The sequence below is a fragment of the Indicator indicator genome, chromosome 9 (assembly GCF_027791375.1).
Source record: "Indicator indicator isolate 239-I01 chromosome 9, UM_Iind_1.1, whole genome shotgun sequence".
NCBI lineage: Eukaryota > Metazoa > Chordata > Aves > Piciformes > Indicatoridae > Indicator > Indicator indicator.
This window is the reverse complement of record NC_072018.1, coordinates 14,791,344-14,806,111: the sequence shown is the minus strand read 5'-3', so window position 1 is coordinate 14,806,111 and position 14,768 is coordinate 14,791,344. Positions and strand designations below refer to the sequence as shown.

At 39.3% G+C, this 14,768-nt stretch overlaps 1 protein-coding gene across 1 annotated transcript in view; it reads right to left on the bottom strand.

Annotated features, from left to right (window-relative positions):
• Positions 1–10,834, bottom strand: part of ARHGEF10 (Rho guanine nucleotide exchange factor 10) — a 98,940-nt gene extending 88,106 nt beyond the window's left edge. The window contains exon 1 of the mRNA XM_054383770.1: positions 10,798–10,834. Coding sequence (XP_054239745.1) covers positions 10,798–10,834 — 37 coding nt within the window. The remainder of the gene's footprint in view (positions 1–10,797) is intronic.
• Between the last annotated feature and the right edge of the window lie 3,934 nt (positions 10,835–14,768).

Sequence of the window (14,768 nt, the reverse complement as noted above, 5' to 3'; positions counted from 1 at the left end):
TGCTCAAGTTTCAGAGACTGCAAGAAATAGAATACCTAAACCTAAACCGTTTTGAAATAAAGCCCAGATCTATAGATGTTAGGAAAGATTTACAAATATCAAAACCATTGAGCTTTACAAACTACTCACAATGCCACAAACCCAGATTAAAGCTGAGTCGCAAAATATCAGAAGTATAAAATAAAAACATTAGATATGATCTAGGGTGTTCATTGAATAGCTGCAGCAATGCCAGCAAACCTGTACTCCTTTGTAACTCCACAAGAAACTTTTCAGTGCTGGCTACACTATAACCAGAAAGGCTGCAACCTAAGATCAGCATTTTGTGACCATTCACTTTAACTGCCTTTCTATTTGGCACATTGGTGACACTGGTCTTGCCTGCCAGGGCTGGAAGCATAGACCAAGCCTGGCTTCAAACAGGTGTTCTCCACCTCAGCACCATATTAGTGGATTCTGCCATTAAAATTCTACTGAGGAACACTGATGTGCAGCAAGTGAAGTCCTAAAAAAATAGATGCCACAAAGAAAGTATGTATAGCCATTATTTGGAGATCTGCATAAATACATGACAGATCCCTACCCACGCTGGAACACATCTATTCATATTAAAGCCTATTAGCTTTCCATCAATATTAAAGAAAGAAATACTGATACACTTAAAAAGCACCAAGGTTATCATTCTGAACTAGTATAAATGCCACCAGGTACCTAATATGATATATAGCCATCGAAACACAAAAGTTTCATTGCTGCCTGACACAGAGATAGGTGCTGATGATGGCTGTGAGGCCAAGCTCAGTCTCAGCTGCTGTGCATGCAAAGTGCTGAACTCATCCACAACCTCTTGCCAAAAGGCCAAACCACACAGGGAATGGCAAAACCGTAGAGCTTTAATCAAACAGGAATCAAACAGCTGGAAACCTACAAAGCCACTTGGAAAAGGAAACATCCAGCTCTGACAGTGCTGGAACATGTTGGCCAAGAGTAATGAAAAGAAAAAAGGAAAATGAACATTTTCTAGGAAATGTATGTTTGACCACATAGTTGATATATCTGTGATATAATAACAATTTTAAAGGGAATTCCCACTAGTGAGAGCTGTTTGGCTCAGTCTGTCACTTTTTTTTTTCCCTAGCAGGCATTGCCTATTAATATGTAGTTTTCTAAAAGATTACTTTTTACATTGGACTAATTCTTGTTTAATGACCTGAAGAATTTGTGTTTCTCTTATACATTCTGTTTAAATCTAATTAGCAACATGAAACCACTGTATCATCTGATAACACCTTGGCCCAAAAGGCCTATAAGAGTAATTGGGAGTTCCCATAAAGCAGAACATAACCCTGGACGTATCACTTCTGCAGAAAGAAAACATACAGTTCAGGTACATAAACTGTATCACATAAAGGGAGCTGAAACCCACACAAGGCAAAAGCTTAAGTATCCTAGGTCTTGGATCATGGCTAGCAACATCATTCTATCAAGCTGAGACATTTCTGATATGAAGTAGCAAGAAAATGTACATTTTTGAATCATGCTTCTTCTCTACCTTTCCAGAACTGCACAATACTTCCTAGACCAAACTATCAGACTTTAGGCAAAGGGAAGCCTAAATTCTGGGTCACTGGTACAGACCAAACAACCCTTATCTAGCAAGGTCAAAACTGAAGCACTTGCTGGCACTCCCCAACAGCAGCACTTGAAACACCTACAAGCACCTGACTTCCTTTAGCAGTTTGGGAGGCACTCATATGCTCAGCTTCCTCTCATGGCAATGGCCCAGGTGGAGTTCAGAAGACAGACACAGCCTTTTTTAACACCCTGCCATGGATTCCTGTTTCCCAACAGTAATTCCATCTAACACTTCCAGAGCACTGCAACCTGTTCCCATGCTTACAAACAAATTCTTTGTGCCTCCTCTTCAACATGCTCTGAACATAGAAACCACCAAGAAATCAACTTCTACAGCAACTTACAACATCATTTATTACATAAAAATGTATAGAATAGAACAGAATGTCCTGTAAAACCAGGATAATGTTGGATTTAAGTGGCTTTTCACCTACTTGTTTCAGTTGCTACCCCTTTGCCCAAACCAAAGAGCACTACACAGATAGACTGATGTGTAAGTGAAGTTTATTATATGCAAAGTTTGAGAAATCCTTTATCCAAGTAACTAATGAAGAGGGAGTTTTAAAGTATCCCTGTTCTTCGCATTTGTTGCATCTGTTGTTAGAATGCTTTGGTCTTCTTTGTCCTAAAATACTAAGGTCCCATTACAGCTCAGGAAAAAAAAAAAGAAAAAAAAGAAAAAAAAGAAAAGTATATCTGTGGGATTCAAGCAAGCTCATGAAAACAGTAGTTCTTTCATCAAGATTCACTCACTGAATCCCCAAAATCCTGTTTTACAACATCATTTTAATACTGATTCTACTAGTAATTCTACCACCTCAGAGAACACTAGCTTGAACTGGGTAGCAATGGTGTTTCCTTGGGACCTTTCAATTCACCAGCCTCAGAGTCCTTCTCATTGCCTCCTTTCATTGACCACAGAGGGGAAGGAATCCCTGCCTTGGCCCCAGCATCATCTGAAGACAACTGCCATAACTAAACTTCACGATTCAGAGCTTCAGCCAGCCTACACAGAAGTCAGGAAGGAATTTCTTCCAACATGAAGTGTTCTTAAGAATCTGGCTGGTAGGCGTTCTTTGTTCTTCATGTACAAACATGAGTGGGTCACCATCAGATATGCAAGTGGGAAAGAGTAGTCTCAGCCAAAGTTAATTTTACTTCCACCTTCCTTTGCAACACAGGAGACTACTAAGATCCTGGGCATGGGCATGTTCCACTGAACCAATTCACTGCTCCCAGGGCAGCAGCTGTGTTTCTTCTGTATGTTGCAGAGAGAGACAAGAAGGGGGAAATGCAGAGTCTGGGAAGTTGCCCATCAGTGTCAGCATCCCCATGGCGCAGGAACACACACATCCTTCCTCCAGCCCCTGGAGAAACCTGTACCAGTGCAACTGAAGATTTTCCAGGAACTATCATGCTTTCACCTAACCAAAGTTATTGAGCTCGAGACTATTTAACAATGAGATATGTTCCTGCAATAATCATTTTCTGACAGACTAAGTAATCATCTGTATCCACTTTAATGAAACTATAACAAGGTCTATTTCCTGAAAAGATTATTTCTATGAAGAAGAAAAAGTCTAAATAGTAGGTTTGAAGGTTTGTTTTCTTTTGTTTTTTAAAAAAAGGTTTCTCAAGTACATTTTCCTTAGTTTGCTAGGCATAGTTTCATCTCCTCTCTGCAGCAAAGACACTTTATTTAACTTACAATGCAAACAAGGTTTTGTCCATGCTCATGCACAAGATATAAGAATTATAACAATGTATTAAACAAGGTAATCTCTCTGTAAACTCTATTGCAGAATCATTATAGAGGCTTTAGGCACAGTTAGTGAATATTTACTGCAATCAGTGAAATAGAATTAAAAAAAAAAAAAAAAAGAACCAAAAAAATCCTTGAGTTATTTGGCAGCATTTTAATTTTATCCTGGCCAGTTAATACAAGATATAAGCCCCAAAAAGGCAAAAGCAGCATAGGGAAAAAAAATTTTAAAAATTACATCTCTTCTTATATGTTCTTTAACTGTTTGAAATAAAAATTTCAGAACTTGGCACAGACAAATCTTCATTGAAAGACTACCCAAAAAATCAATACAAATTCCACTACAATTTGTCTTTTAAGCAAACAGTATTATTTACCCCAGAGCAAAGATAAACTTTTCCTGCAATCTCTTGGAAGCCGTTTATCTCACCATCAGTTGCTGTTTTCAATCAACATATCTGGGTCTTGTCCCTGCACACAGCTAGCAAGTTCAGCCCAGCAGTAAAGTCACCTTACAGAACAGCTGAGTGAACAGAAAAATACCACAACTATTATTCAGGGGAAAAAACACCAAATACTATCAAGTAGGATTAAGCCATGTCTCAGAAATCTATGACAGTAAATTTGATCATTTAATACATTATAAACATCTACCAAAGATTTTACTCCCTTATTTCAAAGAACAAAAAAAAGATTTAATTATATCTATGTAAACTCTGCTTTCTTTGTAGATGCTAAAAATAGAAATGTTTTCAATATACTTATTTTCTTTCTCTTTCGTTTCCCAATACTCAAATCCTCTTGACTAGAGAAAAACAAACAAACAAACAACAAAAAAACAACAAAAACTCACATAATTAGGAGTGACACGTGACACCATAGCTCCTTTTCTGCAATAGCAATTTTATCGTTTCTCTTTGTTACACAGGTTGTCTGAACTGTCACATAAAATATTTGATCCTTACCTTAAACAATGCATTTTCCTTTATTTACTGAGAGAAATGTGATCTTTAGAAATAAACAAATTGTTCTGTTACAGATGGGATGTCAGACACCAGCAAGTTACTGCCAGCTTCAAAAACAAGAGACCATTGATAACTACAATTCATATTCTGTTCTTCTGAAATCTTGGCTCCCCTTTATCACCATTTTTAACTGTCTGTATGCTGAAAATAGACATCTAACAAACAATATCATTTAGCCCATGACCATCTCTCTTTATAGTTGAAGTTTAATTTAAGCACTGATCTTCTTCCAGTCCTCCAATCATAGTAAGTAGCATCTTTTTATTTTACTTCAGTCCTAAACTGTAAAACACAGAAGTGTTTTTCCTGACAATGTTATAAAAATCCCACCTTAGCAGCCTCTTGCCTCAGTCAAAAAATTATTTAGATTTTAACTCTATGTAAAAGCTAATCTATGGAATCATTGATTAAACAGCATAAAAGTCAATAAATAATCAGAAACAAATACATATAGAACATGGAATTAAAAGCAGTTCCCTCAGCAGAGAAATAGTCATCTCCACAGCAAAACACAACAGCAGCTCCCTACTAGGGTTAATCTTTTTTTTGTTGTAGGTTTTTTTGCTGCCTTTTTTTTTTTTTGTCTAAATGTGTAAAGTCAATCCAATGGGAACTTTTATGAGAGTGCAGTTGTTGCTACTTCACTCTCATTTACAGACTCAAGCTAGACTTCCTTCTCAGGGACAAAGGAACTATGATTGTTTTAGTGTTCTGGCAGCCAGCAAAAATAGCAGAAAATAACCATGTAAAGACACAATCACAGCACTTGATCACATACAGGATATCCTGATTTAAGTCCTTGGCCTCCTTTGCTCTACGTCTCTCTGTATCAAGAACAAAGAAACATCCCACTCACAGCCCTAGATGATCGTTTGCATAAAAACGTGTATAAAATGCTTTTACAGTTGGTGTCTAGGAGATATGCTCAGTGTATTTTCAATTTAAAAGAAACCCCATGTTTCATTCCACTAAAGAACATCTTAAATTACAAACTTAGGAGAGCAAAGTTTCTCACCTACCTTCACCCATATTACTGGGGACAGTGGCATAGGTCATCAAACATCCAGCTCCCCACTACTTGTGGTCTTTCAATCCAAGTTACAAGTGATTCTCTCTCAGGTAAGGAGTCTTCAGTAGAAATACAAAGGTTATGCTCTCAAATTCATTCTAACAATGTCCTTGTACACACACTGAAATTTCAGTATTTCATGTTAAAATTTAACTATAAATATCATATTAATTTATTGTAAAGAGGAAACAAAATATACTGGCTGCTCACGATTCAAGAACGGTACTGTGATGCAGCCATCACTTCAAATCACTTCAAATCTCATCACTAGTTATTAATCTACCTTCAGAGGTTTAATTCATTACAAAATAGAGCTTAAAACTTTTTTGGGTCATACAACTGTTGTAAAATGCAACTAGGTACAGGATGATTGGGATGAATTGTTGGCTAGTACACTTCATATGAGGAAACGCTTTCTAATAGTTTTTATAGAGAAATCATATGAGGTATAGTGCCATGTACCAGAAATAGTGAGAGAAACACATCAGAAATGAAAATGAAATACCGGAAACCTACCTGACACAGAGAGTACACCTCCCACCCCCACAGCTTCCCATGGGCAAGAATCTGTTCAACAGGTATCCATCTTGCTGAGCAAACAAAGCTGGTTTTTCCTCTGAAAACAGGCTCTGATAAACACCTCTTAAATCTTCAACTGACTCCATTTTGCAAGATCATAAGATGCTTTTCAAGTAAAGAAATAAATTACAGACAGAGACCACATCTCCTAGTAAAGCATTAACAGTACAAGGAAAGGCCATCACACTTTAACGCCATCCTAGAATTAAACATCCAATCTCCAGTCCTAGCTGGTCAGTGTGTAGGTGACTCCTCTACAGGACAATCACAGTGTGACTTCTGATGCCTAGAATTACCATTTTTTTCATTCCTCCCTGCATAGTCTGCAGCACATCATTTTCTTGTCTAAATGGGTTTGGCTAAAGACACTCCATCACAGCAACCGATTGAAAACATAATTATAACATACAGCCAAGATAAAATATGCCATTTTCATTTAGATGTTTTAAAAGGATTTTGTTGTTGTTGTTGACAGAGAGAATAATTTTATTTAGCAAAATAACCACATATGAATCCTTACCATACCAGCACTTACACATAAATTCATATGCACACACTCTGAAGAATGGAACACAAGCCAGTACTATCATACCAAGTGTCAGGTTCGGAAGTAGTTTTGATTATACTCTTAGCCACAGAAATCTTTCACCTACCCCTGCCTCCAACTGCTCCTTGGTTGCTATCACATACGTTCATTCAAAATATAAAGAAAAAAATACATAGCTGGAAGAAGAATCTATTTCGAAGTGGTCTGGAAGAAGGAGCACACAGGTTATTAATTCTTCTAAAGTTACTCAGTACTTCAATATCCTCTGGTGTAGGAGAGTTAACTGGCACAGACTTGCCACTGCCTGATTAACAATGCATGAATGGAATGTCCAAACAGCTACAAGCAGATGTGTTGCATAAGCACGATTGAATTAAATAAACAAGGGTAAAAAGTTATCTTTCATTCTTTTCTCAGGTGTAGTTTTTTCCCCCATCAAGAAGTGGCATAAGAAGCTCTACTATTGATCTTAACTGCACTTCAGACAACATACAGACTCCAGCAGTTATTGCTAATGAAAAGATATTATTTAACATTAATTTAATGACATAGCTGTCATATACATTTTCACTATATCCCCATGACAAAGATGAAGGTTTAGCATGATTTTCCCCTCTGTAAACATTAGGTTAGCCACAAATAAATTCATGGAATTTAGTTGTCAAAACCATAGAAAACCTCCTTGGCAAGAGTAAAATTGAGATGTATAGTGCAAGTTATATGCCTGTAGACAGAAAACAACCTATGTGACTTTCAACATTACTGCTCTATTTGTTAGGACCACAAACAGGTAACAGAAAAAATTCCCATAGCAAGTGATTTCATCTGTGGCCCCTGTTCAGGATTTTAGAATGATTATGCAAAAGCTAAAACAAATTTTTTTATCATGTATCTAAGGGTCATGCATACAGCACACAACAGAAACCTCATTCTCACTATGAGCCACAGCCTGAAAGCACTGGCAGGTGCTCCTCGTCCCTTCTGAGCAGGCACCATGGGTGGCCAGTGTACATACAGGCCAAAAAAACCCTCAGGCATTACAAAAAATCCTGTTTCCTTCCTCTAATTGTTAGTTGCATTTGCAGTTGTACTTGGCCCAAAAATCTTTGTTTATTTTTCATCTGGAAAATAGCTCAAGAGAATTATCTAGAAGGTGAACTAAAACATATCTTAGCATAACTATTAAAATTTATCTTCACTGGTGACATGCTTCTCTACGAGAGTTTGCGACAGCAAAGTAAAAAAATTTACAAGGTCCAATAATTTGAGACAAAGCTTTTTGAGATGACAGGGAAAGGATCCACTGATGTAAAAGCAGATAGAGTAGAATCTCAATGTATGTTAAATAAATCTAATCCCAGCCTATTAAGGAGAGAGACATCTGAAAAGAAGCATGTGACACACGTCACAAAGCTTTGCAGAGAAAGAACCTGAATTCTGGAATCACACTGAGCTACGTCACCCTGAATTTTTGTCAGAGTATCCCACACACTGACATACTGCACAAAGTTGGAGCTGCTGCTGCAATTATTAGCTGTCTTTGAAATACAGCAGCCCCTGCCCAAATGGAACTATTGATTCCTTAGGGATGACTTTTCCCGACATTGCTTTGGAGACAGATTATGCCACAGATACAGTTTCTCAGTAACTGTCATTAAACAAAACAGACCTAAGTTCAGAGTCTTGATCACATGGATTAGGACAAGGACAAGAAAGGCAGTTTTGCCAACAATAACCTCAGTGATATCGCAGAACATAAATAAAACTGTCAATACTCCTGGCCAGAAATGTAACCCATTAGAAGCTGATTTCACAACTTTCTGCTTCTTTCAAATTCCTGGTTTCCTAGGTAGTACCTAGAAACATAATAGAGCATAGTCTGTAAGTAATAATGTCCTCTGTAAGGGATACATCAAAAATGTATGGGAAAGTCACTATCTACACAAACAATACTAGGCACTGCACTGAAATAAGAACAGTGGTGCCAGGTTCAACCATCTGTCTCCACAAACCAACATCTCCATAAACTTATGCTCTGGGATGATCAGAACAAGCAAACAATACTTCTCCAACAAGTTTCCCAGCATCCAACTACCAAAAGCCAAATCATTTTAAAACTTAGAATACATAATAACAAGCCCCACACAAAGGTGTGTTTACAGGAAATCAAACAGGAAAAAAGCCACAAACACAGAAGACAATGACATGGTGTCTTTATAGATCTTGCCCTTGTGTCCTTTGAAACCTGGACTCCACCAGTGGCCACACAGCTACCAGCATACAGCAGGCAAGGGGCACCAACTGATTACAGAACCAGCTCCATAGTCCAACATACATAATACTCTTCCACAAAGCTCTGTACTCTGACCACACAAAGGTTCAACTGTGCATGATTTCCCTCTGCCTCCCATGGGAATACATGCTGGCTAGAGAACAACAGCTTCGAAAGGTCCTTCAGCTACAGCTCTTAGCAGACAACACTCAGATTAAGTATGCTTAGTGGAAGTATCATATGCCCTGAGAGAAAAGAACTCACTCCTCTGTCCTCTCAGTTCAGACTCCAAATTTGTCCAGGCATTTCAGACACTGGTCCAGCCTTCATTTGTTTTTTTCCCTACAGAGCACCATGTGCATAAACACTTGAAACTGCTACAGCACAACATGAAGGTTTGATGATATGGTCCACACAACGCTGCCTTAGAAAAGAGGTATTTGGAGATTTGGTTTGTAAGGACCAATTGCTCCTCAGGTTTCCTCCCATCATAGAATCATAGAATTGTTAGGGTTGGAAGGGACCTCAAGGATCATCTAGTTCCAACCCCCTTGCGATGGGCAGGAACACTTTACACTAGATCAGGTAGCCCAGAGCCACATCCAGCCTGGCCATAAAATCCTCCGGGATGGGGCTTCTACCACCTCCCTGGGCAACCTGTTCCAGGGTTTCACCACCCTCATATGATGAAGAATTTCTCCCTAACATCCAATCTGAATCTACCCATTTCTATTTTTGTTCCATTCCCCCTAGTCCTATCATTACCTGACACCCTAAAAAGTCCCTCACCAGCTTTCTTGTAAGCCCCCTTAAGATACTGGAAGGCCACAATAAGGTCTCCTCAGAACCTTCTCTTCTCCAGGCTGAACAGCCCCAACTCTTTCAGTCTGTCCTCATAAGAGAGGAGCTCCAGCCCTCTGATCATCCTTGCGGCCCTTCTCTGGACATGTTCCAGCACCTCCAGATCCTTCTTGTACTCCAGGTGGGGACTCACCAGAGCAGAGTAGAAGGGGAGAATTACCTCCCTCGACCTGCTGGCTATGCTTCTCTTGATGCAGCCCAGGATGTGATTGGCTTTCTGGGCTGCAAGTACACACTGGCTCATGTTGAGCTTCTCATCCACCAGCACCCCCAAGGCCTTTTCTTCAGGACAGCTCTCAAGCCAGTCACTTCCCAGCCTATATTGGTGCTTCAGATTGCCCTGACCCAGATGCAAGACCTTGCATTTGGTCTTGTTGAACCTCATGAGGTCGTCATGGGCCCACGTCTCTAGCGTGTCAAGGAACCTCTGGATGGATGCCTTCCCTCCAGCGTGTCTGCTGCACCACACAGCTTGGTGTCATCAGCAAACTTGCTGAGGGTGCACTCAATGCCATTGTCCATGTCGCCAAAGACGCTGAACAAGATTGGTCCCAGGACTGATCCCTGAGGGACTCCACTTGTCGCTGGCCTCCACTTGGACTTGGACCCATTGACAGCCACTCTTTGGGTGCGGCTGTCAAGCCACTTTTTTAATCCACTGAATGGTCCATCCATCAAACCCAGACTGCACCAGTTTGGAGACCAGGATGTCATGCAGGACAGTGTCAAAGACTTTCCTCAGGTCCAGGTAAATGATGTCAGTTGCTCGGCCTTCATCTATTAATGTTGTGGCCTTGTCATAGAAGGCCACCAGGTTTGTCAGGCAGGATATTCGCTTGGTGAAGCTGTGTTGATTATACCCATGATCTTGCAACACTAGCAAGTAAGACCCAAAAACAAGACAGGGCAGATGACAGGAGATGATGTTTCAGCAAAATATCACTGGGATCAAGTCTTAAGGTGATATGGGGAAAGGGATTGTTGGGGAGGTAAAAACTCTTTCTGTTACAAGAAAATTGGCTTTAAATCCCAAACTATTTCAATTACCTTCCGGTGGTGGGGGAGGGAATCCCTCTGTGTCCATCCTAGCGTATCCACTGTGCCTTTAGCAGACTGAGAAACCCTGCAAAAATGAAGGGAACATGTTTTGAATGTTAACAATTTCCAAGTATCAAGACAACTTTTCAGTTTGGCCAAGTTCATATCTATTAGCTAATACCATTATGGAAGAGATGAAATGCGCCTGGCCTCTTGCTTCAAAACACATCTAGTCCAAATTTTTATATACACAGCCCTCAGTGTTGGAGCCAATTCTTTTAATGGTCTCAATAAGCCAGTTAAAGAAAGAAGTTTTCATACTATTTCATACTCTGTAGCTCCCACTGTGACAATCACAAGCAGATTACTAAAACATGTCATTTCAGTGTTTGTTTGGAGTGTATGTTCTGTTTCAAAACCTTCATGAAGAAGGGAGAGGAAAACTCCAGAAAGCTCATCAGTTTTGCTGATGTTTTTCTCCATTTGACAATCAGAAATCACAAGTTTTAACTATACACTGTATACACAGATTATTTTTTGGCAAGCTTAAAAACTCTGTTTGAGCCCTTGTATCTCTACCACTTTTGAGAGGAGTGAGGGACTAGCAAACAGTCTTCTGAGCATGTTCTCTTTCCTCAAATATTGTCAACCTAATGTTTTTAGGAAAAAAGAATAAACCTACAATATATTCCCTTACTTTGGTCCTGAATAGACACAGGGAAAGAGAAAAGCCCAGAACTCATGAGAGAAGTTTTCCCTCCTTCCCCATAACAGTACTTACCAGTGATATTCCGGTAGCATTTGGAAGGAAAAATTGGACCTGTTGTGCTAAGCAATGCACACACTGCCCCACACCCATTTTCACCCTAACTCAAAAGACAGCATGTCACAAAGGTTTCAGAACAAGGCTAAGGAGAAAAAGTTTCCAAAAGTCACACCAAATGCTGAATTTTATGTCCTACTCTTGAGTAGCCCACAGATGTTAATCTCAAGAAGTTACCCCTTCTGCTGGCAACAGCACACAAAACAGCTCAAGTCCTTGGAAAGTCTCCATATTCAAAGCATGAAAAGAGTAAGCTGAAGGAGATCGTGAAATTCAAGGTACAGCGAAGAAATAATAAACTAGATGAATCAAGATACAGAGGTCAGATCAATTGCCACTTAGAGAAGAGGTGGCAGAGAATGGAAGGAAGTGCCTCAAAAAAGGATCCAACCTCAGGAGGTCCAAAGCAATTTATCCCCTGGCATCAAGTATGCAAAGACAAATCAGGACAGACATGTCAGGAATGATAACTCTGGTAGCACAAGATCCTCATATGACAAGACAACTCATAACAACTTCCATTTTCTAAGTATACAAGATTCCCTTTTAAATTGTCTTAAGCTTCAGTAATCCTTAACCAAATGCTAAACAAAAAACAAGTAGCCTGCCAAAGCTCAGAAAGGATTCGTCCACATATACAACATCTGTCTGTAACAGAAAAAACATTCCATTGCACGCTTTCACTCTCAGGATCCCTTCCAAAGCTTCTCTCTATAGTTCAGAGCAGAGCTCAAAGGCGTGTTCCTGCTTACAAATGTCTGGAATGCATCTTGCCACACCAAAATGAGGGAAAATTATGGTTTGAAGAAAAAGCTATTTTTCTCTGTTTTTTTTAAAGCTGAATCATCACTGGAACATAGATCTTCAAGCGTGAAATATGCAATAACTGATAAACCTCTGAAAGTGAGTTTCAGCACCTCTTCCAAATATATCTTTAAGAGAGTAACTAAAAGGCCTTTAGAATACTATTTTATTATTATTTAAATATACAATTCGAGTTTTTAAATACCTATGGAAGTTAACTTCAACAATGATATTTAAAGTCAGTGATATCAATGATATTAAAAATCAGCAAATATTAACAGCACACAGAGCCGAGCTATGGAAGTTTTCAGCTTGTTTTCCATTTTGATCTAGCTCACAGTGACATGCTTTAAATGACACAAGAATTGTGTCAAGGAAGGACACAGACCCAGTGTTAAGAGTCCTAGCCACTGACCTGCTTGCTCCCATCTGAACAGTGCAGTTATTCACAAGAAGAAAGACACACTTGCTCACTTAAGAATGCCTTAGGGGTTCATTTATACATTGCATTAATTCATCTTGAAGTTCCACATATTTTTTCTCCTTTTCTGATGCTGCAAAACCATTTCTGCATCAGACACAGCTTGTGTATGGTACATTCCAGCAATACCCTCCATAAAAATAAAATAGTTGCCATTTTATCTGTAGCAGACAGCATGTAGCAGAACCACATTTCAGAGAATTTTTGATTCTTCTATTGAGAGGCAGGGGAACTAATTCAAACTGAAGATGTTTAAATCAAAATTAAGCCAGATGATTTAATTTGACTAGCAGCATATGGCACAGTTTGTGTTTGTAGCTCAAGTGGTTTCCCCACTGACTCTGCAGCTAATAGAGTTACATAACACACAGCTACACAGGTGCATTCAAATATCACCATGGAAATCACAGCTCAACTTAAGCTGAAAAGGACCTATGAATTTTCTCTCATACACTCTGGACTCAAAGCCTTTTCCACCCAAGTTCTGAAACCTCCACAAAGCTGGAGGTTTCACCGCTTCCCCAGGCAGCCTCCTCCTGTGTTTAGCCAGCTGCTCCAGGAAGTTTTTCCCTTGCAGTGTGCCGGGGCCAAAAATATAGCCTCTGCTTCCTGACGTTCTCATCTGGTCCTTTCATGTCAAACTTAGAAGAAACAGGTAACTCTTACTCACATTTACAGACTGGAAGATAAAAGGCAGCTTTCCAATTTTCTAAGTTCTGAATTTAACTCTACGCTTGTAACAGGTCAGTCACTCAACCAATCTGAGCACAGAACAAATATTGCAAATGTAAGAGATTACTGCTGTTAAAAAAACCCACACAACTATTTGTAGGAGGGCAGCATGCCAGTTGGCTAATCAATTTCTATGTTTGCCTTTTAAACATGTGTTTTGATAGAAAAAAACAACAGATACCTTAATACGCTACAATATATTCAGATCTCCACCAAGTCTGTAGTGATTTCTAAATTCTAAAGTGATTTTTAAGAAAAAAAAAAAAAGTAATTAAAATACCTCTTAGATATTACTGGGTGATGTTTCTCATGCAAAAAAAGTTCCACGCAGCTGAAGCAGTCAGATCTCAAATGTCACTCATACCAGAAATCAAAATCAGCCAAGGACCAAAATGAAATGATCCCAAAGGACAAGTCCCAACACTCACTTCATGTCCTTCAGCCAGATCACTCAGCTTTGGCCACAAAAGCTGGAGTGGAAACAAGTGGGAGTCTGTGTTACTCCAAAGCAGACCTTAAAATCTCAAGAGTGCTAACACCTGTATAACAGAGGCTGGTGGTCTGGCATCCAGAGAGACTGAAATTGTGATTCCGCAGCAAATGGCAGTTTTAGCAAAGAAAGGCACCTTTATACTTGTCCAGAGACTATAGAAGAAAGTCAATGTTCTTCTCTGTTCCTGAGTTTCCCCTCTTGTTACCTCTGCTAACTTTCGTTGCCTCTAAGACTAGGCTTCTCAGCTGCAGCTGCACATCAGATTTCATTCCACCATTTCCTCTAATTGTGGGATGAGTAACAGCCCACCAGCTCTCAGCTACAGAACTACAAACTGATGAACATCTGCATTTCCACTTCATCAAAACTATTGTACAGAAGTCATTAGTCGGACAAAAGTCAGTAGGCAACAGAAACGGGATTGATTGATTCTATGATGCAAACTGTCAGAACTACGAGGCAGCACAGAGGTCACACAAGTTTTCCAGCTCTACTACCCTAAGGACTATAATGGCAACACACCTTCTCTTTAAGAAGAAATGAGCATTGTAACTGCAGCAACATCAGGATTATTCATTCTTAGCACTGCAGAAAGAATGAGCCAGTGAGTATTTTTTAATAGAAAACAGAAAAGATTAAATGAGAAG